Source organism: Sitophilus oryzae, unplaced genomic scaffold (assembly GCF_002938485.1).
Source record: "Sitophilus oryzae breed Bouriz unplaced genomic scaffold, Soryzae_2.0 scaffold_810_pilon_pilon, whole genome shotgun sequence".
Lineage (NCBI taxonomy): Eukaryota > Metazoa > Arthropoda > Insecta > Coleoptera > Curculionidae > Sitophilus > Sitophilus oryzae.
The window spans coordinates 6461441-6488917 of record NW_022147429.1 but is presented as its reverse complement, the minus strand read 5'-3'; the positions used below and the strand labels follow the sequence as shown (position 1 = coordinate 6488917).

Here is a 27477-nt window from a genome sequence, read left to right as displayed (position 1 = left end):
CTATACTCAACGTGTGCTTATTTTTTGTCAATATTGACATGTATTGACTATTTCCATTCTAAATATCTTGAGAACGGTTGCTTGTAGCGATTTTTACAAAGAGACATTTTTACGTAAAAAGTCATGGAAATGTATATTCTTTTATTCAGTGGTTTTATACAGGTACGGTCGAAAAGTTATTACTCTTCAAAACAGTTAAAACACATGTAGGTGGCGCCCCCTACAAATAGGAGTAATTTTTACATCAAAATCAAATTTCTCGTGTCACAAAACTCCCAGATAGCAATTTTCATTCAAATATTGACGTTACTTCAGAAATAATTTTGAAAAAATCGAAATAAAAATGAAATTTCTACACCCTGTATCTCCGAAACTAAGCATTTTAGGACATACATTTATACGAACTTTTTTACTTATTTTGATCTGTAGAATATGCTGCCGAAGTTTCCGGAATACAGTTCGGACCACCCTGTATAACTAGAGGTTTACTTACTATAAACTTCTTTTATAAATGTACCATTTTACTATAAAATAATTATTATATATGTACAAGGTATTCTTATATTTCAACTGATATCAAGCATACACACGGTAACTTTGCTGATTTAACTTATAGCTGGCATTGAAGTGATTGTAGAGTTCCAGGATTTCCTCTAACAAGTCGACTTTTCAGGCTCCATATTTCCTGTACATAAGAGGATCATAAGGTGCAAATGACTATATTTATTTGACTTACTGCATAGCTCAAATGCCAATTTCTTTTTCTTTTTATTAAATCCTCTAGTTCTTTCCCTATGTCTTCTTGGAGAGTTCCTTTCACATCGATAAAATGACAATCGTTACTCGCATAATGAGCTGAAATTGCTTTTCTAAATCCCTTAAAGACATAATTAATTGAATATGTACCTATGTCATTTACCTAATTATAATGATGTTTATTGATGTGAGATGTATTTATTATTCAGAATATTTTTTTATTAACTGGTAGGTATTAACTATGTTTGTATATTATTATAATATCGTTATTTTATAAATTTCGTCACCTGTGTTCTGTTGGGTCCAGATCCATGCAACATTAACGGGTGAAAGAATATTGTATCTCCTTTTTCCATAATGGCAAATGTTTTAGGTAAATTATCTTTGTCCTGTATGCCATGGTATAGTTTCTTTTTGGTTCCCTAAAATGGTTTCCGTTATTAAATAAACCTTCCTAATTAAAACTAGTCTTAAAACTAACATCGGGATACATGTGCTTATAGAGAGGTCCCTTATGAGAACCGGGAACAACATAGAGGCATCCATTATTTTGATCTACATGTTCCATAGCGGTCCATGTTCCTATTATTTTATCTGCAGGTCTAAATGGAAAATAATTTAAATCCTTAAACAATAAAAAAAATATTATCTACAAGATAATTTATATCAGTACGGGGAGATAGAAGGACAACGAAAAAGCAGATGAAATCGCCCACTAAGGCTTATCAACGTCATTCGTAGGCTAAGAACTATTTTGTAATATTGGCGACAAAACCGTAAGTAGCCAATAAATCTCAAAAATTCACCAGGACAGAAGGATGTTAAATAGGTCATAGTCGAACACACGCAACATTTTCGGCAGACCTTTATGTATTCATATGGCTCACATCCAGTGTAAAATTTGAAATAATACATATATCTCAAAACTAATCAGAACGCAAAGTGAGTTCGGCAGACCTGAAGCAAAGAAAAGCGTAGTTGGTATAGACCCATGGCACAGCCCATGGTATAGACCATTCCAGAATGACGTCACTGACAGGGCGGCCATATTGGCTGGGAGACACACAAACCAATTTATTTTCACGATTTCCGTATGTAAACACGTTAATCCAAGGTTCAAACGAAGTTAAAACGGTGAAAAATGCTTCATTTTTGTTGCGTTATTAAGTGTTCAAAGCGTGATAATGTCTCATTTTTTCGAATTCGTGCTGCTTTGACCAGCTTGAGTTCGTTAGTAAGAGGAGATAATTTAAATGCATTATCTAAAGTGTGAAGAGAAGTGTGGGTAAAAGCTGTAAAAGCTTTGAAACGAGATCCCTGTATGAAAGCGAGATTAAAAACAAACGAATTTGTTCGAGGCACTTTATAACTGGTGAGTTCGTTTTTCAAAATTATCATTCATTAAGTTTAAAATTAGCGCAAAATACATTTTGTTTTTTTAAGACAAACTACGTTAGAAGATAAGTCTAATCCAGCCTGAATACCCAGCCAAAATTTAGGATATACTTCCTGTCTCCAACCCTGCAATCTTCTAGATTTTATGATTTAGAGAAAGAGTTAGAAATGAATCAAAGGTTTGTTATTTATAGTAAGAAGTAAGATGTTATTTATAGTAAGATGTAAGCGTATAAAGTATTTATATTTTTAGGCTGAAGATGTTGCTATAAAGGATGAAAATCGACCAGTGAATTTTCATAATCCTCCCAATCATTAATCAATTTTATTCAATTTAAACATCATCTGAGATAGAAGGCGATAAGCCCAAATACGTGACGAGGATAACATTTCTGGAAGACCAGCTGAATAAGTTTAACGATAACAGGGCTGTGTTCAGATAAAATATATATTAATGTATGTTTATCTAAATATAATACGATTTAAAAAAAATATGTTTATTTTTAATAGTATAAACCTTTATTTATAAAGTTTAAATATTATAAATTTTAAAAAAAATATTATCCGAAACATCAATCGATGAGTAAAATCGGGATGAAAAGCCTAACCACTTCACAGAAAATTATTTATTATTATTTTTCTGTCTGTGACCTAGTATTATCTCAACTAGATCAATACCAGGAGACTTTGTCTTCTGTAATTTGGCCTCATAAAAAAACCCTTTAATTGGTTGACCTTTTACTGATTCTAGGATAATTAAAATTGACGACTAAAGAAAGTTAAGAATTAAAGAAAATATGGATAATATAAATTGATTGGATGCAAATTAATGGTTTGTTTACGGTTTGTATGCCTCCCAGCGAAAATGGCGGATCTGTCAGTCACGTGTTCTGGTCTTATAGGGAATAAGGGAATTATAACAATTATAACCTCAATATGCATTTAATGCTGATGGGATTGACAGACAGTCATGTGCTGATTCTGTCCATCAAAAGAGGAAACGGCGGAACATAATGTTGTACGGTAGCCCGGAAATATTCGTTCTTTTTACTACGCAATGATACGCCATTGGTTAAGGTCTGTGGAAGGTTATTTCCAAGTTATTATATTTTTTAAAAAGGGTAATCCGAACAATGTAATCTAAAGATTAGAAGAGAATAAAATCTGCAAAAGTCGCAGTGTATCTGATTGGATCAAATTTTGCTAGGAATTGCCCGATTGACATGATATGAATTATGACTATTTGTTACATACAGTGTGTTTTTAGGCAAAGGATCTTTCTTGGTGATTGAACAAAAATAAATAAAATTTCAAATCTCTAATACTATACCTGATGTAATGGATGGATCGAACAGTCCTCTTCAGCATTAGGAGGTTTGTTTATGAGCATAGAGTTTACTGCTGATATATTAGGCCCTATTAAGTCTTCAATTATATCTAAGATTTCATTACAGGTTATATATTTTGATAAAATCTCATCATAAGGAAAGTCATGTACCTACAATATATATTTTCTACTACTATTTTTTCTGTCAATCCTTTTAATTTTTTGAATAATTTATGAACTAATACTAATAATTTTTTATTATTAGTATTAGTGTATATATTTTTCCAATATTTTTCTAAGTATATAAAATCATCTTGAAATTGTATGCAATAATGTATAATTATTATAATTTGTTTGCATTAATATAATGGATAGGAAAACATATTAATTAATTCATCAACAAACTTTAATTGAAAGAAAATTTGTTATTACAAAATCTTTTTATTTTTATATTATTCCGGAAGGAGAATTTGATCTTTATAGTTAGCTAAACTGTTATTTTGTATAATTACTAATTACGTATAAGTTTGTATAATTTTTCGTATTTTTATGAACTAGGTAGTCTTCACGTATCCAGTTCTTAGAATTAAGAAATACAAATAATTGCCAATTTTACACTTTTTAATATTTATACATTTTAATATTACACCTATATTAACTTAAAAATTTAATTCAATGATATATTCATTTGTTAGCTTTACTTCATGTTTTTGTTATAATTTATTTACCTTATTAATGAGATATTCTCCTTTCGCACCTTTTTTACTTAAAGATAAATCTTTCATAACTATGGCTACATCGGAGTCAGTTCTTTCATTGCATATATCCACAAATCTTTGTCTAAAAAAGTTGTTTGTAAACTTCAATTATCAATGAAACAAGCTCTACACGATGCAGTGAATAGAACGAAGCAGGTCAAGGTCGCGTTTCGTCTGCCAACTTTGTTGCATTTCGGCTTATCTCGGCTGTCTTGACCTATTTCGGTTTGGCTACTAGTGAAATTACAGAGAAGGGCGTGTTTTTTTGGCGTTTCCCGTTGCCTCGTTCAATTTCGTTTCGTTCCGAACTGTTTCCAAATCGTGGAGGTATTTGTACCCGAGGCAAAGGATTTTTTTTCACAAATCTTAGTGAAATGAGTAAAACTAGACATTTCTAAAATATCTGTTGTTACGATGATATTTCTTTAATTACATCTCGTTTTATGTTGATACATATTCCACAAGATTAATATTTGACTACGCATTTATAATATGTAGAGTAGATATTTACGAACAAAACTTTTCATTTAATCTGTATAGGAATATAATTATAATATTTTAATTATTTAATTTTATTATAATGAATTACTATATAAAATCGTATATTATGTTATGTTTGTTTACGCGGCCTTAATTGATTAATATAACAGTAGTATTGCTTGATAAGTAATATTGGCAACATCATCAATATATCGAGCTGATTGAGAAAATTATTGATTGGCCCGATGTCAATAAAAGAATGGTCCACGGACATTTTTAAAGAGCAACGTTCTCTTATAGTTTTAAGAGAAAACTCTGTAATAGATGCTTTTGTGTATTATAATAATAACACGGTTTGATTTAATGCCATTCAAAAATAAGAAATATTTAGAGTATAAATAGTTTAACACCGTGGATTATAACCTATAAAAGGTGGACCGCCATCGCCAGAACAGTTAGTCACTGTTGCCCTGTAGTTTTACGATTTTAAATTTTGGAAATATATTTTTTACTATGTTGTAATTAATAATATTAGACAATGATTAAAACTAAATTTTCTTGTGTGACCTTAGAGCAATAGCCAATTTAATCTACCATCGGTAATTGTTTTCTAAATGCACTGTTTTTAATTTTCATAGGAGGTTAATATAGTGGTATATTACTCCATTACAAACTAATGATATTTTTTTATTCACATTCCATGTTTACTTATTTTTCTGACCACAACGTTTGACCTTGATTGCTTCTTGAAATAGTACGATAAATATAAGTCCGTATTATAAAAATTTTGTGGAAACTGATCGAAACGTTTCACGAAATAGACCGAGACTTGCCGTCATTGGTTGTTTTTTTATTGTTGAACAATGAAGTGTGTCTCAGTGTATTTCTTGTTCTATTTCGATCTATTCCGGAGTTTGCGGCCGAGATTCCCCGCAATATAAGAAAAGCATTGAGTTTACATATGAAAGACTTTCCAGAAATGCTTCACGTGTTAGTGTAGAGGGTGTTTAATGCTTTTTATACTTACATAAGTTCATCTATTAGATTATGCGGAATATTATTTCTAATAATTATATAACCATTTTCTTTATAAAATATCTTTTGTTCTTTGGTTACGGCTGGCGTTTTTCTAAAATAATTTGTATTCAGAATATAACTTAACAATAGGGTCAAGTGATGTAAAAATGAGACACTCCATATTTAGGTAAAAAATGGTACATTCAAACAAAACCACTAAAAACACATATTCAGTCAATTTTCTTGTTAGGAACATTTAACACTATAATTATTAATTAATTAATCCCCATAATTTTTAGTCTTTACGTGATGAATAATGGAAAGACTGAAATTACAAATCCATTGTTCCGTTTTGATATTTGAAACTTTTGAAACTGACTACCACACTTTTGTCGGGTGACATCAGTATGAAGTAGGAAGTAAGCGTTCGACTCCTGTCGTCGCGTACGTGGTCTAGAAAGACGTGCCCGTTTAAATTAAATCCTGTTAGGTATGAGAAGCTATATTTTTGGCGGGATAAATTTGAGACACACACAGGGGTTATAATGAGACAAAGGTAGGGGTAAATATGAGACAAGTTAATAGCATGTATATTTTTAAATTTTAGTCAAAATTCAAAAATTACAAAAAAACAATTTAAAGAAACCAAAAAAGTATACAAAAATCTTTTAAAAATGTAACGGAGATGTAACCTTAATAGAGGAGGACAAAGCTGTTCATATTGATCGAAACTACATACTGAGATAAATAATTTATTAAAGAAAGACATTGTTTTAAAATTACAACCATCAAAACTTGCGTGGCGGGACATGCGTGGCTATGACCGCAGAGATGTTTGCTCTTTCAATATATTTTGAGAAATATTTAGTTCGTTAATTGGTATATTTGTTATTTTTATTTTCTACATATTTTTTTTTCATTTTTAATTTAATATAATTGTTTTACACTTTCAGTTTATAAAACATGAAATTTTGCGACGCGACGCGCGACTGTGTAATTTTACTATATTTTGATTTAAATTATATGTTAGTGTGCTTTATTAATTTAGGTTTTTTTACTTGAGTTTTATTAATAAAAGAGTCATAGAAAAGATACATTTCTATGTCTAATTTCTCTCCGTCTAGTCTCATCTTTACTTCTGCATTTAATATAAACGATAGCAGGACCTTTAAACGTTTTGTGACAGTTTCATATTTTTATAGACTTTTTATGGGTTATGAGACACACTTTTATACATACTGACTTTTTAGCGGTACTTTTAGTATATTTTTACTGTTGCAATAATTTCTTTTCTAGCATGCCTTTTCTAGAAGAAATACTTTTGTATTTAAATGGTTTGTACTAAGAAAAAAACTAAAGAAAAAAGTTTTGAAAAATGTCTCATTTTGACACCACTTGATCCTAGACATCTTTTTATTATTTGTACGCTCTTTAATTGATTAATCAAGTATTGATTAATTTTTAATAATAAAGATATTGGGTTAAACCCACATTATCTTCAAATAATTATTCTATATTGTAGGACGTTTAAACACTTCTTATTGTTATTGTTGTTTCTTTTCTTTGATTAAATAAAGAAAAAAATTGATTAAACATCATTTAAACTTACCTTTTTAAAAACATAACTTTAAAAAGTAAACTTGAAAGTGTCACTTAATATTAACAGTTGCAACTAAGTAATACTATTTTGTTCTAAAACCTTAATTATAACAATTTCAGTGGTTGCCTTACGCGTTATAAACATTTAGTAACGTCATTGTTGTGAAACCTGATAAGTAGGTCTTTGCAGTGGTGTCAGATTCTTTGTTTTTGCATGAGATTACAAGAAATTCTTAAGGAAAAAATATTTCTACATAATATTCAGGCCCGGATTATGACCAACTTTGTCAATTTGAGCGTTGTTAAAAAATTATTGTTTATGTTAGTTGGAAAATATAATGTATTATGTAGCATAGTGCTCGGGACTTTGAATAAAAGGATTAAAGGAGTAATAATAATAATAATACTATCCATGTATCCATGCATGGTGGACGGAATCGACATCATAGGTCCCCACCCTTGACGGTTCTGTTCACTTCAAAAAAATTTTTTTTTATGGGTATTTCGCTACTGCACTGCAAGAAAATCTACAAAATAAAATAGTTATTTTTTGTAAACACTTCAGCGACAAGAAACCGTTGACGTTCTTTAGACGTATCTGCTTAAAAACTAAAGTGTTCTCATAATAGTTTGAATTTAAATATTTGAAATAGTTTTTTTCTTTATTCTTTGTATTTTTTTTGCTTCCGACGACGGAAAGAGATAGACTTTCCGAAACGTTGTTAGGCAAATTTGTATAACTGTAAACATAACTTCTGACAAGCAGTGTCCGTTTAGGTTTAACGCCAGAAGTATTTACAAAAAATAACTATTTTATTTTGTAGATTTTCTTGCAGTGCAGTGGCGAAATACCCATAAAGGATTTTTTTGGAGGGATGAATCCACCATATAGGTATAGACATTTTTTAGTTCTGTTTCAATTGAAACAAATGAATTTAATTTTAAATTTTATGGATTTTTTGTCTTTTTTGAGCTCATTTTATGATATTTATTATTTATTCTAGAATTAATTGATTGTTTAACGGTAGTAAATCTATAAGGAAGTTGTGTCAGGTCAGAACCTAAATTAACAGTGTCACTATTGCGGTTTATTGTTTTTTATTAAAGACTGTAAAATAGTTGGTTGTGCAGCGTGCGGTAGATCTCGGTCAAAAATTGAGGGAAATAATGGAATAACTTCCCTGATAGGTGACTATAATACCGTACGATCGAATAAAAACGGCGCTGCGTCAGCGATGGCCATGAAATGGAATCGAAACATCGATGACATTTCCCATATAAAGTTACATATAAAATGACAGCGATCTTCATTTCATAGCCATCGCTGACACCGTTTTTTTCGATCATACGGTATACATACGTGTAGTAAACCTCATCAGATCATTTATGAAATCTACTTAAAATTGACTAATTATATATTTTTTCTTGCATTTTCGCATTTATTTACTACTTGTCAAAAGTAATTAAGAATTAAGACACGTCAATTTGACTTATGTGCTTCAGTAGCGTATTTGATGTTTGTGTTATAATAAATAATTATTGTAACTTATGACTTTTTATTACAATATTATATATTTTAATATCTACTAACATTTATTGATAACGTAAAATAATACAAAAATTATTGACTCTACTCTACATCATATTTTTACACGTTTTGAATAAAATTAGAACGGCGCTGATAAACTAGAATTTAAGTCCCCATCGCTCGACCTCAGTTCCTTGATATGTTTCAATCTTTTTATTCAAAGGCTGGGGACTATATGCATTATCATATAGGTTATCATTTATTTTTTAAAATTTCCGGCTTTGGGGGTTAAATAGTTTGTACCAAAAAAATTTCTTGTACTTTGAACAGGTATTTTATGTTTTGTGTCTTTATGTCTTATGATTTTACAGTTTTAAAAAAATGCTCTTTTAATGATAGTGGTTTATAATCAGCTATATCAAAACATGTATATTTTCTTTAACTAGGCTTACTTAATTTTTTATCGTGTGAATTGGGTTATTCCACACATCTAATTATGGTATAAAATAAACAACCATTCATTCTAGTAATTCTTTATTATTATAAATGTCAAGCTCTAATCTGAATTTAATTACAAGCATTTTCTTTGCAAATTTATGCAAAATATTTCAACTTTACAAAATATACAAACTGTTCTCTTACAAATCTATTTAATACCCTCTTTTCGTTTCTATAAAGAAAATTGCGAACATTTATTGATGACAAGTCTTAGAATATGTCAGGCACGAGAAAGGCACTATTGTATTTTATTTTAGAATAGGCTAAGTACTGGTGTTAACATTAGTGAATGTTTCTAAAAGTTATACGGTTCAAGAACAATTTTCAATTTATTTAAAACAATTAATATTTAATTTCAATAGTAAATAATGTCGGTTTAAAAAGTGTCCTTGAACCTTACAATAAATATGGAATGATTCTCTAGTTCTACTAATAAAATTAACTTTTACAAAAATACAATGTCTTTTGCAATACTGATTATTAACTATTTACAAAATATGTACACATTAAATCTTCATTGCTTAATTGATTAATATAAAACTGATCATTACAAAAGTCTATTATAAAAATAAATTACACTGTCCACGTTCACACAGGGTTTAAAAGGACATTTAAAAAATACAATCTAATAATACAAATAATAATAAAAAAGTTATATAAAAAAGGAACAATGAAAATAATAAATACAAAATAAAAACAAAATTATGTACATCGTTAACCTGAATTACACTTCTATTAGATTTAAATAAAAATGTCTTTTTAAAAAATTTAACAAATATAAAAACAATTTAAAACATTAAATAATATCACACTATTTATTTTTAAATTACGTTTATTTCGGTCTGGTCGTTTTCAATCACGAGATCATTTACCTCACGCCAATATATAAAACATGTTTTCTTGGCTTTTAGTTAAAATAAATTACAAAAAGTCTGCGAGGGTCAGTTAATTTATTTTAGTTCTAATATACCACTAAAATAAAGGCATCTTTAAGTTTAGCGTTATGTTGTATCTCCTATATCCGTACAAAAAACTCTTATTATATTTCTTGTAACAAAATGTTAATACTTTTTGATAGTCTTTCAATAAGAGGTTCTTCTTAACAATTATTTACACAAGAAATCGGTGTAGTTTATATTTTATATACAGTTTATAATTACTTTTAGTTAAAGTAGTTTATAAATTTTCTTTAAAACAATATATGTCATAATCATACATATTATCATTGTATATAGATATTCTTATATATAAATTAACATCAATATGATGCATTATTTGCAGTGTATGATATAATATTTCTTCTTTCCTAGAACTAAAATTGCACAAAAAGAAATTATACTGCTTTTATAATGCTTCAGTTGATATGACTACACACATTCAGATATTTTAAAGACACTTATTCATTTTCACTCTGTATAAATATTATATTGTTATCATGAGCATAAGCTTTGCCACGCTTTGATAAACCCCATCGCTGAGTCGCGAGCCATCGTTTGTTATGAGTTTTTAAACACATTGAGACAATCTGGTGTTTTAGCATGATTTTACTATTACGAATGATCGAGGGATGTTTATATAATTTTATGATGCCTGATTTTTACTCTAATTTTATCTCAATTGTATTTAAAAAAATCATAATATAAAAATTCAAAATTCAGAGTAATGGCAAATCTGACGTGATTTTGTCATCAGGGTGCAACCTAGACCAATTGATTCGAAATCCAATAAAACCGGATTTCAAAGATATCTTTTGATTACTTGACTTGATTTAAAAAAAAATAAGATTACTATAAGTAAAATTTGTAATACATTCATTATTCAAATAGATCATTAATATTATCATGTGTCTAGAACAAGGCCCAATTGTATTGCAGTATGTGTATAGTCACCATAATTTTCTAAAACGAACATTTATCTAACTATAACGTAAAAACTGGCCCTCTTAAACAAGAACAGTAAGCACATCGACACTGCCACTGGTGTTCTGTTGTGTAGTCCTCTGCTTATTCACATTAATGATGCTCTTGGTGAAGTCCTTGTGTCCGGACGAATCGTCGAAGGCGGCCGTGTTTTTCCGCACGTCCGGATTCTGGGCTTTGTACAGCATGATTTGGCTGCTGCGGTGAGCGGGGCTCAGGCCATCCAACGTCATGCTATCGCTGAGCTTGAGCGTCGTCTCCGATGCGCTGGTGCCGGGTAATACGAGCATTGTCTTCCTCGATCCGGGGCACTCCACTTCCGAGATCATTTCTAGCATCTCGCTAGAGCTTTCACTGGGCAGCAGGGATAAAGGTCGGACTACGCTTACCCTAGGCATATCAAAGCCGCATCCTGTGGCTGAATTTATGCTCGCCATGCTTCCACTTCCTGCCATTTCTTTTCTAGAATGTAAAAAAGTAATATTTATTAAGACAAAATTTAGTTAGAAGAACTGAGGGTTAAAATATATTTGTTGGCTGTTGCCACACAACTATTTTACGTATTCTATGAGCCAATGTAATGCTATTTTCTTTTATATCCCATTTAATTTAATTAGAATAATCCATATTCCGAAACACAGGAAGATATTCAAAGTATATAAGAGTTGAGATTAATCAACGATGGCAAAAATGTTTAATATTAGAATATATAAGAAATTACCTTCTTAGATTTTCCTCGTTCTGCAAATTGTTTGACTTTTCATCTTCGTGATTTCTATGGCAAGTGTCAGACGAGGGAGATAGGTTCATCCCGCTGATTCCCAAGTTTCTTCTTCTCTGTCTAAAATACAGTAACCCAATAAAAGCCGCCGTTGTTAGTCCAATGATAACAAAGCAAACGAGTGCAATCAGAACTTTGTTACTCTGTTGTTCACCAGATATTAACGCTGTTTCTACTTTAACTTCCACTATTGATGTCAATGCTAAGAGGCTAGTTTGTTTCCGCGAGATCGCCTCACCTACTACACGAATTCCATCGAGGACCCAGTGGCTTCCAAACTGTAAAAGAATTTGAGTTAGAGACGTGTCAAAACCACGGATTTTAAATGTATTTATGGTACTTACCAAAGTGACTTCAATGGTATCATTATAATCCATTTTCAAGTCACAAAGTAATACTAGCTCGTGCTGTAAACCTTCAATAGCCTGCTGATTTGCCAGTAAACGTCTTAAGTCACCACATAATCCTTCCACTGTAATTCCTTGAGGCAACTTGACTCTGTCGAGAAGTAATGTAAGTCTAGCACAATTATTACTCAGTACTGCTTGGTTCGGCCAACACGTGCTAGGGCTTGGTAAAAGCGGAGGCTTCACTCTACGACCTGTAAACATAAGTTTATTAGTTATTTGGCGTTTACATATATCCTGTAACAGTTTTTACCACTTTCTAAGTCTCTGCATTCTCCATATGGTAGGCAAGGAGGTGCAAGGCAAGTTTCTGTTGAGGTTGGGACACAGACTTGATTCAGATTACACATGGTACTTTGCTGATTGGACGTGCGGCAGTTTCCTAGTCCGCACCATATTTTGGTGCATTTAACTACACCGCTGTTACATATGCACGTATTACATTCATGTTGCCACGTGACGTTATTTTCTAGACTGTGGCTGTTCCATAAGCAACTGCCTGGAGAAGGTAGGTATGCAATATCATCTACTGAAATAAAAGGAAGTGTTGTGAGGATAAAATCATTTTTAATAAAGTACTAATATACTCACTATTGCAATTCTTTCCTCTCCTCGCTGGCGGACAAATACATTTATAATCCCCGATGCCATCAATACAGGTTGAACCATATCCACAAGGGTTTGATGCACAGTCATTTACATTAATTCTGCAGTCGGGACCTGTGAATCCATTAGCGCATTCACACAAGAACCAGTTAACTCCATCAATGCACTTTCCTCCATTGTAACAAGGTTGAGGACTACAATCGTTGACGTCATCTTGACAGTGGTTGCCCTCGAAACCGTCTCGACAGATACATTGATAGTAATCGCCAGTGTTTACACATGTTCCTGCAAATTAACAGTAAATTAAACAAGTGCATACTTATATTATATAGTAGTACAAAATATATATATATATATATATATATATATATATATATATATATATATATATATATATATATATATATATATATATATATATATATATATATATATATATATATATATATATATATATATATATATATATATATATATATACTTGTATTATATAGGAGTACAAACCTCCGTTTAAACATGGGTTTGAAGTACAAGCAGTTTGTTTAGCTATGTGACAGGTGGTACCTTCCCAGTCGGGAGGGCACCTGCACATGAAGGTGTTGCCTAAATCTTGACAAGTCCCGCCGTTTTTACAGGTCGTGTGATCGCAGTGGCTATCTTTGAGACTACACGTTTTTCCTTTCCAACCGTTTTTACATTCGCATTCGAAATCGGCGACGCCATCTATGCAGGTGCCGTTGTTACGACATGGACTTGGCGTACAGTCATCAGTATCTGTAATAAATTAATTGTGTGCTATTACCTCAAAACGACATAAATCATAAAAACAAAAAGAAAATAATTGAACTAATGGTTACATTTGTCTTTAACCTGAACTTTATTTAACATATAAAAATATTTGGACTATACACAATTCAAAAAAGTCATTGAATTGTCTTTATATTATATGTAAATTGACTTAAAATGAAAATTCCAGGTCCTCAGTATCAACACCATATTCTCTTTATTACAAAATTGTGAAATTGTATTTTTTCATAATCTTGTTGGATATGATTATCACGTTTTAATTGAAATATAAATATTAAATAATTTTCAAGTTTGGTCCTATACACCACATTTTTGAAATCATGTATAGTCTTTATTCTATTGCCTCCTGATTCGACATACTAAAAATCCATATCTGAATTTAATGGTACTACTTACTTATACTACATAAAGCACCCTCCCAACCTTCATTGCATATACACTGAAAAGCATTCACTTTATCCACGCATGTACCACCATTTTCACAAGGGTTGACTTTGCAATCGTTGATATCTATAAAAAAATGTCTTTTAATAAATATAATTTTACTAATAAGTTATTTTAATGAAACTTTGAGGCACAAAATCTGTACATACTTTCATGACAGTATTTTCCAGTGTAGCCTGGCTGACATTGGCATTTGTATCCTATTCCTGGTTGGTTGATGCAGTGACCGTGTTCACCACATAGGCTTGGAGCTGAACTTCTGCTTCCACCGACAGATACCACTACACAACTATCTATTCCTGAAACAAAAACATATATAATTAAAATATTGCTTGCAACATCTTGTAGAATATTTGTTAATTCTAATAATACACCAGTTTTAATCAACAGCAGATGAATAGTCAATATTTTTATTAAAATAAATAGATTTATCGGTGAAGATAATTTGCATTATTTCAGACAATGATTACGTTTATATTTTAAGAGTCTTACGCTGTACTTTCGGGCTACTCTCAGGGGTGGGGTAAAGCGGGTGTGTGGTCGAAGGAAATATAAATTATATTTGAAAAATCTGCCTAAGCAGACACACGTGATTTGATTAAGGTTTGCAGAGCTTCAGCATTTGCCATAAAATAGCGAGCAATTTGTGACAAAACCATATAAATTATATATCAGTGTAATCACAAAACTTCAATCTATTTCCGTATTGTAACGGAATTTTAAATTATGTCATTAATTTCGAGAAAATTTAGTCCAAACATAAGGAATATTTTGTTGATGTTTGACCATCAAAATCTTAAAAATAAAAAAGTTGTCTAAAAATGTGCTACAATACGGATATAGTATAATCCTTTAGCTTTAATTTCCTTCTTCATGTGTGTAAAAATACCTAGCCAGCTTTACATAAAACGTTAAATGCCGAACGCTTATTTTGCTACTTTTTCGGACTAGTGAAATGGACTCATAAGCATTAGTTCTTTTTTACATATTTCTGAAAAAGAGACAAGTACAAGCTCTGTATTTAATGGTTTATTTCCTGTGGATTCAGAGTTTATATCTCGTCTTTAAATTTTATTGCATTTATTCACTAATAATGAACTATTTGCTTTATCCAAGAGATATATATGAATTAGAAAGAACAAACACATTTACTTACAATTCTTTCACGTTGACAGAGCACTATAAACTAGACAAAAGATAAAAAACCTGGTAACTCTACTTCGGTATTTCGACTGATGTATTGTAATGGTTTGTTATTAGGTAAATAGGCATTTCCTAGTCGGAGATAATGCCTAAAATATTCGCGGCCATTGAAATTAGTCCTTATATAGGTGAATAGTTGCGCTTGCGTGCCAGTGAGGAGTAATTGCCTGTCTTTGCGGATAATTTCAGCGATTCGAAAAAAATACGGTCCGATAAATTTAGCGGAAGATGGGTGCGCGCAACCGTGCGTTTTTGTTTCTAATGCGCGGCCGACAACCGTTATTTAAGAAGTTACGGTTAAGGTAAATCACCAGTTTATTACTAAGTGCTTGATGAACGGCTCATGAACTAGGATCGGAATTGAATTATTGCTTTATAGTTATGGGGTATCGATATATCGTTGCGCTGGTGGAAATTCAGGAACAGAACAATTTTAGGCTCGAATAGATGTCTTATTTATAAGTTTTTTTTATTTTTAGATAAAAAAACGAGATTAGTATATGACCATAAATTAGAATTGATTGACGTATCCAATTGTCTTTGGTCACTTCCGGGTTTACCAGAAAAGACTACAACTTTTTATTTTTTATTTCCACAACAATTAATTTTTAAATGGCACCCCCGGTCTTCTTTTGTTTATTCGAAAATGACACTCTGAATAGAATGACACATCCAGGGCCGCGTTAAGGTGATTTGGTACCCTAGGCACCATTTATTTTGCCGCCCCCTTCAACTAATAAAAATTCAAGTTTAAGTTTATTATTTCAAAAATGCCGCCCCTTATCAGCCTGCCGCCCTAGGCAATTGCTTATCTTGTCTAATGGATAAACCGGCACTGGACATATCATACGTCAACTTTTGACATTTTCCCATATGGTTTAAAAAATAATTCAATTGTAACATGCCGTTCATAACGATAATTTGACTCGAAATACCAAATGTGTGGTACCAAATTATTCGTAAAAAATGCTTTTTCCAAATATGCTAATGAACCACTCTTGTTCCATTTGAAAAAATTGAGATATGATTAAAAATACGAGCTTTTTTGGGCATCTTTTAAGGTTGATTCTCAATATACCTTCGATATCAGCTCCCTTCCGTTTTCCTTCCGTTTACATAAAATTTTATATCATGTGAATGAATAGGATAATGCACACTATACGTTCCGTTTCCATTCCGTTCCATATCCTTTCCTTCCATACATTTTTTTTGGCGGACGGACTGAACCTTATCGGAAACAGCGTTGTCAAGTTCTTACATTTGTACCAGCTCTGTTAAAATTTTACTGATATTTATTCATTCTTTCACCTCTTAATTGAATGTAATAGATTCAAAAGACACAAATTTTCTAAATAAAATTTTCTTAATGATATAAATTGTACAATAAAAAGTATGGAACTGATACGGAACAGAAGCTTACGTATAGCGTCAATATAATAAAAAATACGGAATGGATATGGAATGGAAACGGAAGGTATAGTGAGAATCAAACTTAATCGGCCAGGGCAAGATACGAAAAACATTGGACGATCAAATCCATTTTTCCAAGGCTCCTTGATTAAAAATTAGTGTTTTTAAGGGTTAAGTAAAGGCACTAGACTATAGACTGACAAAACTATTTTTTATAAAATCGTGTAGTGTGAAAAGAACGATCTATCGATTTGGTCCTAAGATCTGAGCTTTGCGATTTGGCATGCAAATCGTTGTGTGTAGGTCACCGTTAAAGTTCGAATCACCTTGTACTTTTACAGAAAAATAAACCCGCATTAGTCAATTTTTTCGCTTTCATCTCGCGCCGTTTTCATGTCCCTCGCTCGAAGATGCCGTCAATTAAGCTGGTGGCAGCAGCCAAACGCGCACAAAAAAAAGAACACGAGATCCGCGCGCCGCCCCGGGTTCATTTCCGAAGCAACGGGGGATCCTGAACCCCCGCGGCGCTGGATTCTCTTCCCCGCACCCGCCCCCAACACACTTTCGGTCTTGAAATTGCCCTGTCAACTGAGGAATCCCCGACGAAAGATTCATAAGCCGTGTACGTACATTCGCGCCGATTTTTTTTCAAAATCACGTTTTCGCTTATCACGTGGCTAAACGTCGATTTCATACTCATCTAATTGAGATTTTATATTATTTAGAGAACGCAATATGGTTATACAGGGTGTTTAAAAAAACATGTGCCATTTCTCGTGGGGAGATTCATCACGTAAAAATAGGATTTATTTTTTTATATCAACATAGGTCCGATTCTGCTTTGTTTCGTAGCTACAGGGTGTTAAAGTCTCAATATTTTTTCGATTTATTTTAATTTTCTTCCAAGTACTTTTAACGCCTCGAATGAAATTTTGAGGGTAAAAGTTACTATAAATGCGACATATTTTAATGCTAAAAAAGTGTCGACATATTCACCAGGGACATGCATATGGGTTATCACTGAAATATTTTTCTAAAAAAAGCATGTACGCCACTGACTTTTTTTTCTCTTGTTGGCGAAATAGTGTAAACAGTTTAATGCCGATTAAAAATTGTCTCTTGATATTTTGTCGATTTCGGCCTCCTTGATGAGATAAACGCAATTTTATTAATTTGCCTTGCTCTAAGTGTAATAGCGAAAGTTTTAAATAAGTACTCATGATTTCCCATCAAAAAATATGAGGTTCTTATAAACATGGGTATGGAAATGCATAGTTTTAGAGATACAGGATGTTCAAACTTTTTAAAATTAAGTTTTTTGTAATTATCTGTAGGTTGGACTAATCATAACTAATAGTAATAATATTTAATAATAAATTACTTAAAATATATAATTTATTAATTTTATTTTTATTTTAATTTTATTAATTGTGAATAATAAAATTGCGTTTATCTCATCAAGGAGGCCGAATTCGATAAAATATCAAGAGATAACTTTTAATTGGCATTAAACGGCCTACACAATTTTGATATCAATAAAAGAAAAGTCAGTGGCGCACATGTTCTATTTTTGAAAAATATTCCAGTGGTAACCAGGGTAATATGCATGTCCCTGATGAATTTATCGACAATTTTTTAACATTAAAATATGTAGCAATTATAGTAACTTTTACCCTCAAAATTTCATTCGAATCACTAAAAGTACTTGGAAGAAAAATATAATAAATCGAAAAATTATTAAGACTTTAACACCCTGTAGCTACGAAACAAAGCAAAATCGGACCTATGTTGATATGAAAAATAATATACACCAGTATACCAGTCACAAGTGCAAATTATCAGGAAATAAATGAATAAATGTGACAGGTTGATATTTTTTACAGCAGAGCTACCACCTGAATCCCCAGCGAGACATTTAAATTTAGTCAGTCAAGTCGAAAATGTTTGTTAAATCGCGCCCTCGATTACGTAACTAAAAGTTTAATTGGTATCGAATATACATATGTTATGTCCTCATTGTCTACCACTTTCAAGCTAACGTTATGTATAAAAATCAAACAGATCGCTTCTCTAATTACCGCGATAGAACACCTAATTCGATTCCATCTCGTTTGAAGCTATCGATCCATCAGATACGATCCGAAGATAAAGAAAAATCCGCGTCATAACAACGAAAATGAACCGTACGCTCTCCTGTAAATTGTTGTAATGGTGCAAGTCACCCGTGTTGGACGGACCACAATAGCGTAGATCGGCCGATAGCATTGTGGCGGTGGCCTTATCTCCAACCCGATTTAGAGGTTAATTCTACTTTTATAAAACTTTAACAGGTAGGTTAATTGAGCGGGTAGGCAGTTTGTTGTTCTAAACTGTGTGCGCTTCATAAAAGAGAAATGGATAAAGATGATCGTTATTGATATACCTATGTAGTTAAACGTCGATTGAGTTATTACTGTTTCATTTTGATTCGTTTTTTTACGATGACCTCGACTGGATATCACAGCCCTTCACCGCACTTCACCTATCGCGCCTATTCTCGTACACATGTCAGCCAGAGCAGTCTCGATATTTTTTTTATAAACGGAGCTTCAATAAAGCCCAAAATCCGACTTGTTTTATAACAAAGGCGAATGTCTAGGTACGTAGAGAATTCCATGTTACGAATGAAAGATCGCAGCTCTTTCAACATTTCTTCGATGACATCTTTATCGTAGCCGCCATTGCACGTTGTGATTTGGACTGAATCAATAGACTGTGCAGTTCAAATATGGTTCAAATCTCTCAGAAACCTTCACATGTTGAAAGTGTGATAAAAGATCGCGGATCTCTCTCTCTGCAATGTTTCACATCCAAAACATGTCAAAAATCCACAGCCAAAAAAAATCGTTTCCTTTAGCTACACAAATTTTCCTATCAAATAAGATTTATTTACAACCATATAAGTAATGTTGACATTTCCGACTTATTGAAGGTTGGAAAATGTCAGTTTTCTAACTTTTACTTCCCACCCACGGGTGGAAAGTTTACTTCCCTCCCGTGGGCGGGAAGTAAATACAGATTTTTAAATTAGGTTTTAATTATGGTTTTGATCATGCTGTACATTGACCAAAGTGTAGAAGGTTTTTTATTCTGGCTCATATCACCAAAAAATGCTAGCAAGACAGTCTCAGAGCCTATTTTTTTAACTTTTTTTTCAGTGCACCACTTTTGATATGCTTTGTAACAGTTCTCGTAGCGGTTACGGCTTTTTTCCGGAATCAAACATTCTTCAGCTTTTTCGGCATGTTTTTTAACTTCCGGTGGTGTACAATTCATATCTTCGTCACTATCGCTCGACATTTTTCTTAATATTCTCAGTGATTTCCACTCTTAAAAAATGTAATTTTCTAATTTGACAACTCGTGACATTTTGACTTATTTATGTATCCTCCTGCTATCGGCATAACAACCATTAAATGTTTCAAAAACCTACTATGCATTTTTTTCTTAAAACTTTTGTAAATGAAAAAAAATATTTTGCAGAATATTGATGGTTGGAAATAAAATAGTATACAAACCTCGGTGTAAAGTTTCATTTCTGTCTCGAGATTTCAATCAAATTTCTCGACAGTACCTAATGAAACACTTTCCACCTTGGTGTGTAATATACTATTACAGTATGCTTGGGTAAAGAGGAGAGTAGGAGAGTACAGATATAAGTAAAAAAGTCTCACAATATTACAGCCCATTCAGTACCAGCCGGTTAAGTTATAGTCTTTGCCATTGAGATTTACGATTGTACCAAGATATTCGGTTATCATACGTTTTGTAAGAAGTCGGATTCTGAGCGAATAAACGAAGGTTCACTAAAGCCAAAGGTGGACAAAAAAACAAGGTGACACTAAAGCCAAGGTGACAAAAGCTTCGTTTATAAAAACAACTGGAGAATGGTGTTCTGTTTATTAGTATGTGTAGGAAAATAAGCGCAGTATATGAAGTTGACTGGCTGGTGCTCAATATAATTTGTTGGAGTATAATAATTATTAGGTATGTATTTACTACATAAAAACATAAACTCACCATTTTCACAAGGTGGATTCTCACAAACAAGTTTGGCCTGACTGCAGTTTTTTCCTTGCCACCCTTCCGGACAATGGCAATAATAGTCGTTTTGCGCTTTGAAACATGGTGCTCCGTTTTGGCAGGGATCAGGATTGCAGTGATCGTAGTCATTCTGAAAAAAGTCATTAATTATGTAAATACTCTAAAAATACGTTTAATGCAATAGGTACTATAGATTCCTTTGAGGTCCTCAGGACACTGTATTTCCATTCCAGTGTTCTGCGGATGTAATAAATAAATTCATAAAGCTTGACCATTAACAAAGTGTATTATTTTTAGTCCAAACCCTTCCGACTGCAACCCCACTAGTTCCTAGATTTTCTTTCTTTCTTTTTATATATGAATTTTATTTTATTGTTATGCCTAAGCTATTTTTTATGAGTTATAATTAAAAAATAATAAATACTATATCGGGTGTGTCTCAAAAGTGGCTCACCCCTATAACTTTTTTATTTTTTTCTGATAAAAAAACGAGATTGGGTTTGTTAGTATATGATATAAATTAGGATTGATTGACGTATTCAATTGTTTTTGGTCACTTCCTGTTTCACCAGAAATACTACAACTTTTGATTTTTAAATGACACCATTATTTATTCGATGGAAAATTACATTCTGAATAGAATGAGATGTAATATGTCAACTTTTGACATTCTCGCTTAATAAAAAATCGTATTTTAACATTCAATCTGGAGGCACTCTGGTTCTATGTTAAAAACACTAATTCTTAATCAAGGAGCCTTGGAAAAATAGATTTGATCGTCTAATGTTTTTAGTGTCTTGTCCTGGCCAGTTAGAAAATGCTTAAATCGTATTTTTAATCATATCTCAGTTTTTTCAAATGAGGGTGGCTCATTAGCATATTTGGAAAAAGCATTTTTTTACGAATAATTTGATACCACACACTTGGTATTTCGAGTCAAATTTTCGTTACGAACCGCAAGTTATAATTTCAAATAAACCATATGCGAACGTGTCAAAAGTTGACATATGATATGTCATTCACTCAGAGTATCATTTTCTATCGAATAAAGTAAAAATATACCTGTAATATAGGTACCATTTAAAAATCCGCCGCCGAGGGTGCCATTAAACAATCAAAAGTTGTAGTCATTTCCGGTGAAACAGGAAGTAATCGAAAACAATTGAATATGTCAATCAATCCCAATTTATGTCATATACTAACATACCAAATCTCGTTTTTTTAACTGAAAAAATAAAAAAGTTACAGGGCTGAGCCACTTTTGAGACGCACCCGGTATTATACAGGGTGGTCCGAATTGTATTCCGGAAACTTCGGCAGCATATTCTTTATATAAAAATAAGTTAAAAAGTTCGTATAAATGTATGTCCTAAAATGCGTAGTTTCGGAGATAGAGGGTGTAGAAGTTTCATTTTTATTTCGAATTTTTCCAAATAATTTCTGATGTAACGTCAATATTTGGATGAAAATTGGTATCTGGGAGCTCTTTGCTATGAGAAATTTGGTTTTGATGTCAATATGACTCCTATTTGTAGGGGGTGCCACCTACATGTGTCTTAACTGTTTTGAAGAACTTTTCGTCCGTACCTGTATAAAACTACTGAGTAAAAAAATATACATTTACGTAGTTTTTTATGTAAAAAAAGTCTCTTGGTAAAAATCGCTACGAGTAATAGTTCTCGTGATATTTGGAATCGAAATTATCAATTCCTGTGATCATTGACATAAATTAAACATGCTGACTAAATAGTTATTAGACTGAAATCATAAATTTGAAAAGTTTTTGTGCCAGAAGTTCAACAGAAACTGTTTTATCATTATTTTTTGCAGAAAAATTTATGATTAATTTAAAAACATAAAAAATCCTAAATTTATTATTTCAGTGAAATAACTACCTGCTCAACGTGTTTATTTTTCGTCAATAATGATGTGTTTTGTTTATTTCCATTCTAAATATCTTAAAAACGGTTGCTCGTAGCGATTTTTACCAAGAGATATTTTTTGCGTAAAAAGTCACAGAGATGTATATTTTTTCGCTCGGTAGTTTTATACAGGTACGGACAAAAAGTTATTACGCTTCAAAACAGTTAAAACACATGTAGGTGGCGCCCTCTACTAGTTAGGAGTCATATTGACACCAAAATAAAATTTCTCATGTCAAAAAACTCCCAGACACCAATTTTCATCCAAATATTGACTTTACTTCAGAAATTATTTGGAAAAAATCGAAATAAAATGAAACTTCTACATCCTGTATCTCCGAAACTAAGCATTTTAGGACATACATTTATACGAACTTTTCTACTTATTTTTATCTGCGGAATATGCTGCTGAAGTTTCCGGAATACAATTCGGACCACCCTGTATACTAAAGGTGATAAGTGAGCTATTATTGATTGAGCTTTATACATGGAACTAACAATGAAAAATTGCCGTATTTGATCTGATTAGTAATTTAAATATACTAACCGCAATATACTTATTCCGAGAAATTGAAAAAACTAAGTGGCCAGTCAAAAGACAAGAAAACAATTTTCTTCCTAAGTTATTACCAAATGTCATATTACAAAAGTGGCCTCTTTTTGAGGGTTTCAAGTAAAAAATGTGAATAATATTGGAAAATGTGTGAAAATCTTGTATCGGTCCTGAGCTCTAATAGGTGATGGCTAGGTCAAGCAGTCAATTTGTTCAAAGAAGCTTTATATGAAGGTACACACATGTAAGTAAATAAATGGCACTTTTTTTTTAAATTATTATTTACCTAGGTAGAGAATTATTATTATTTTTCTGTTGACCGATGAGATGTGGAGTACATCAAAAACGCTATATTAAAGTCACTGAAGAAAGGACGAGTTAAAATTCTCTCACTTGATATAGATACTAATAGTTATTTAGTAATGGTACTCCATAAGAACCTAACTGTAGTTTAGAGAGTTTACTAACGTATTTGATTAAGAAACTTTTATAACAATTAGATAAATTCATGTTTCTTGTCTTTGTAGTTATGTACTAATGTGAAGAACATAATGTTGTAAAGACATGTAAACGACTTGATAAGATAACATATTATAGAGGAATTCCTTTTTTTTTTAAAGCTTTTTGTTATTAAGTATCCTAGATATCTCATATCGTGTTTGTCACTGAGCTCTTGTGTGGCATTTAATGAGTTAATTTTTTGAATAATAATAAACATATATCTTGTAGCATTAGATAAATTTCTTTTTTTTCACCTGGCTCACCTCTAAAAGCATATTAATCAGCTTGCGTAATGCATTTTTGTCTTGTATCGGTGTAGAAACACCTATAGAAACGACTATGTGAAAAATTTCTCGTTTTGTGCTAATCCAGCCCACATTAAAAGGAAAAAACACACACGGCCTGTGATATAAAGCGTAACGAAGGAAAAAAATACCGTAAACGACATTAAAATAAATGAGTCCCCGTTTAAACATCAAATAAGAAGTTGTTAAATTACATTTAGTCGAGGAATTATGCCGAACGTTCTTAGCTTTTATGCTGGGTGAGTTACATGGTGTGTAACAGTCTTTATATTATAATTTTTATTAATCAAATACAAATGTTTTAAATATAAGTGGCATTTTTTTGCCCACCTTGTAGAATGATTGGTTTGATAGCCAAAAGCAGCTAAATTAATTATTTTGTATTTTAATGAACCCGACTGGAGATATTAGAATGTTAAGTGATCGAATTTTAGAAAAAAAAACGCCTGAAGCTATCAACAAAACAAATCTAGTAAGAAACGACTAAAAACGCGTGAAATTTTTAAAAGGTAGAAAATTTACGTTTGTTTAAATATAATGGAAGTTATAAAAAGGTTGTTTCCTAAAATGTTTTAATTAAAAGAAACTACGCAAAAGTGGGCAACGCTGTGCCGGTCAAGCTTAATCACGTGACAACAGTTTAATTGGTATGAACAATAACATTTATTCACTCAACGTAAAACAAAACTAAATAGCAATTTATTGCCTGTTCTACTTTATATTTTAACATATGTAAAAAATAGAACTCCACTAATAAACCCGCCTATATTGAAGTAGGTACGTTTGCAGTCGCCCTGATTTTTTTATACGTTCCTTCCTTAATCTTTTTATTCAGTGTCACATACAAAATGACTAACCCGCTAAAAAACTTTAAAAACCAACCTAACTGTTCTTTAATTAGAGATATTATGTGTAAAATAAAACGTTTTACCAGTAATGCTCATCTGAAAGTACCACTGGTAGCTCTGCGTCCGATTACTACCCGTTTAAATGTCCCCAGAGGCGTTCCAAGATGCTTGGCGTGTATATTTTAACCGGCTCTAATTGTTTAGCCCGAAGACTCTACTCGTAAACGCGAACAATTATGTTTAAAATCGTTCAAACAACGGTGTAATAAAGGGAAATAAAGACATCTCATTTGCATAGGTAATGATTTGCAGTTGGTTTTTCATTACTAATATTTAATACTCCTCAATTGTAAGTGTATTAACAGATTATGTGTACACTGAAAAATCAAATCAATCGATTTATGGATTTATTAATAAAAACGTTGATACAGAAATACACTCACCGGCACGAAAAACGGGCACCTTAACAATTTTCATGTGTTTTAAAGTTTTATAATATTGTGTTTTAGTAGACCGATTTTGATGATTTTTAAGTAATTTGTAGCCACATTATTTAACTTTTTAGTGTCTCTTTCTAAATTAAAAATGAAAGTTGCTATCTGTCAATTACACGAGGGAAAACAAAATGTTGATATTTTGGTGAAAGTTTGGAACACCCTGTGTTGTACGTCAATAAAGCAAGATATTTAAAAATCATTTTATCGTCTAGATGTATCTTTTCTCGATAGTTTGTTTTTTGGTTTATCTTAATAGCTATATTTTTTTTGGAGATATTCGGTTTTGCAGAAGACACTAACATTTTTTCGTATTTTTTACATTAAACCCATACCTTTGTTTTAGTCCTAGTCAACAGACCTATAAAGTAGTATTTATGATTTATGTAATGTCACTGTCTTTTAAAAATCATATTATTATTGTCTGTTCATCTGTATTATTGTGGCAGTTACTCTAGCAGATATGGTTTTAAGTCCAAAAGTTGATCTCTACCATGATCAATTCATCAATCATAAAAATACTTCAGAACTTAAAACCCTCGCTACTAGAATAAACGTCAGTAAATAATAATAATATGACTTTTCAATGACAGTGACATTACAAAAACAATAAACACTATTAAGTGTGTTGATGAGGACCCAAAATCAATGCTTAAATTACTGTAAATCGTTACCGTCTTATTCAAAAGCGAATATGTCCATCAAAAATAAAGCTATTGAGATGAATCAAAAACAAACTAACGAGAAAAAACGTACCTAGATGATAACATAATTTTTAAATTCCTTTCTTTGTTAACATGCTCCACAGGTGTTTCAAACTTTCACCAAAATATCAACATTTTGTTTTCCCTCGTATAATTGACAGATGGAAACTTTCATTTTTAATTTAGAAAGAGATGCTAAAAAGTCAAATAATTTAGCTACAAATGGCGTAAAAAACATCAAAATCGGTAACCATTTTTTTTTTCGGAGAGACACGAAGAGCAATATCCGGTATAACAATGCGCCCTGAGTTACCATTAGAACAACAACCTCTATAGTCACGATCTTTAAACCACAAGCCTTGTATGCGTGCGGTCCAACATTTCCGGATTTTCCACTCATGTTGGAATTAGTAGCCTAAACTCACGTTTGTATACATGACCCCTCTAAAACAAAAGACCAATAAGAGAGCTTAAACTTTAAACCGATTTACCTACCATGGGGTTATGAAACGCTACTATAGTCTGTGAAACGAATAACTTTGAATTTTACAGTTCCCGCGGGCTTTTCTAATGTTAATTTTATTAGGTTAGCAATTTGCGACCATGCTGACGCAATGCCGTCTCTAATAGAACAGCCTCAGAGCGAGATTTATGACGTCATCCTAGTTAGATACTACGGATTAATAAATATGTTGTAGAATACATGGAAAACATAATTATTCCTCATATTTTTGGTTTGTATTTTAAAAATGATATAGTTTACATGAAATACACATACTTTATAACAGTTAATAAATATAATATATATACCTATTTATAGTAATAAATACTTTGGCAAATGAACTATGAACCATACAAATGCAGCAAATGTTTTACAATATGGCTGAAATCGTACTCCATGGTCAATGTAGATAGTTTTAGTGTTAAGAATAATAATTTTAAAAATATGTGGTCATCTTTTGACAAGTTTATATTAGTTTATTAATTGCAGTAAACATTATGTGGTGTGTGGTGTGATATTTTATATGTAATTTTTAGATTATATTCGACACTATTTTTTTCATATTACACAACACTGATGAAGGCTATAATGTTAGCCGTAATGTTTTTATTTAAACCAAATAAGAATAAT

At 31.8% G+C, this 27477-nt stretch overlaps 2 protein-coding genes across 3 annotated transcripts in view; both read right to left on the bottom strand.

The window, feature by feature from the left end:
* Window positions 1-503: 503 nt before the first annotated feature.
* On the bottom strand, window positions 504-7487 carry LOC115889004 (phytanoyl-CoA dioxygenase, peroxisomal-like). Its single transcript, XM_030908910.1, has 8 exons — window positions 7343-7487; window positions 5744-5845; window positions 4207-4318; window positions 3482-3649; window positions 1238-1381; window positions 1044-1178; window positions 737-877; window positions 504-685 (listed from the first exon to the last, which is right to left on the bottom strand). The coding sequence occupies exons 1-8, from the start codon at window positions 7354-7356 to the stop codon at window positions 611-613; spliced, it is 891 nt and encodes a 296-aa protein (XP_030764770.1). The 5' UTR covers window positions 7357-7487; the 3' UTR covers window positions 504-610.
* Window positions 7488-11113: 3626 nt separating this feature from the next.
* The window catches only part of LOC115889099 (protein jagged-1b), a 410680-nt gene continuing 394316 nt past the window's right edge, over window positions 11114-27477 (bottom strand). The window contains exons 11-19 of one of the 2 annotated variants that reach the window (XM_030909016.1): window positions 20995-21148; window positions 14472-14621; window positions 14275-14388; window positions 13576-13845; window positions 13057-13356; window positions 12719-12991; window positions 12403-12659; window positions 11999-12336; window positions 11114-11739 (exon numbers count right to left, since the gene is read on the bottom strand). In XM_030909016.1, the coding sequence (XP_030764876.1) occupies window positions 11301-11739; window positions 11999-12336; window positions 12403-12659; window positions 12719-12991; window positions 13057-13356; window positions 13576-13845; window positions 14275-14388; window positions 14472-14621; window positions 20995-21148 (2295 nt within the window). In that variant the 3' untranslated portion in view covers window positions 11114-11300. Of the gene's footprint in view, window positions 11740-11998; window positions 12337-12402; window positions 12660-12718; window positions 12995-13056; window positions 13357-13575; window positions 13846-14274; window positions 14389-14471; window positions 14622-20994; window positions 21149-27477 lie in introns of both variants that reach the window. The other variant, XM_030909015.1, reaches the window with a different exon arrangement.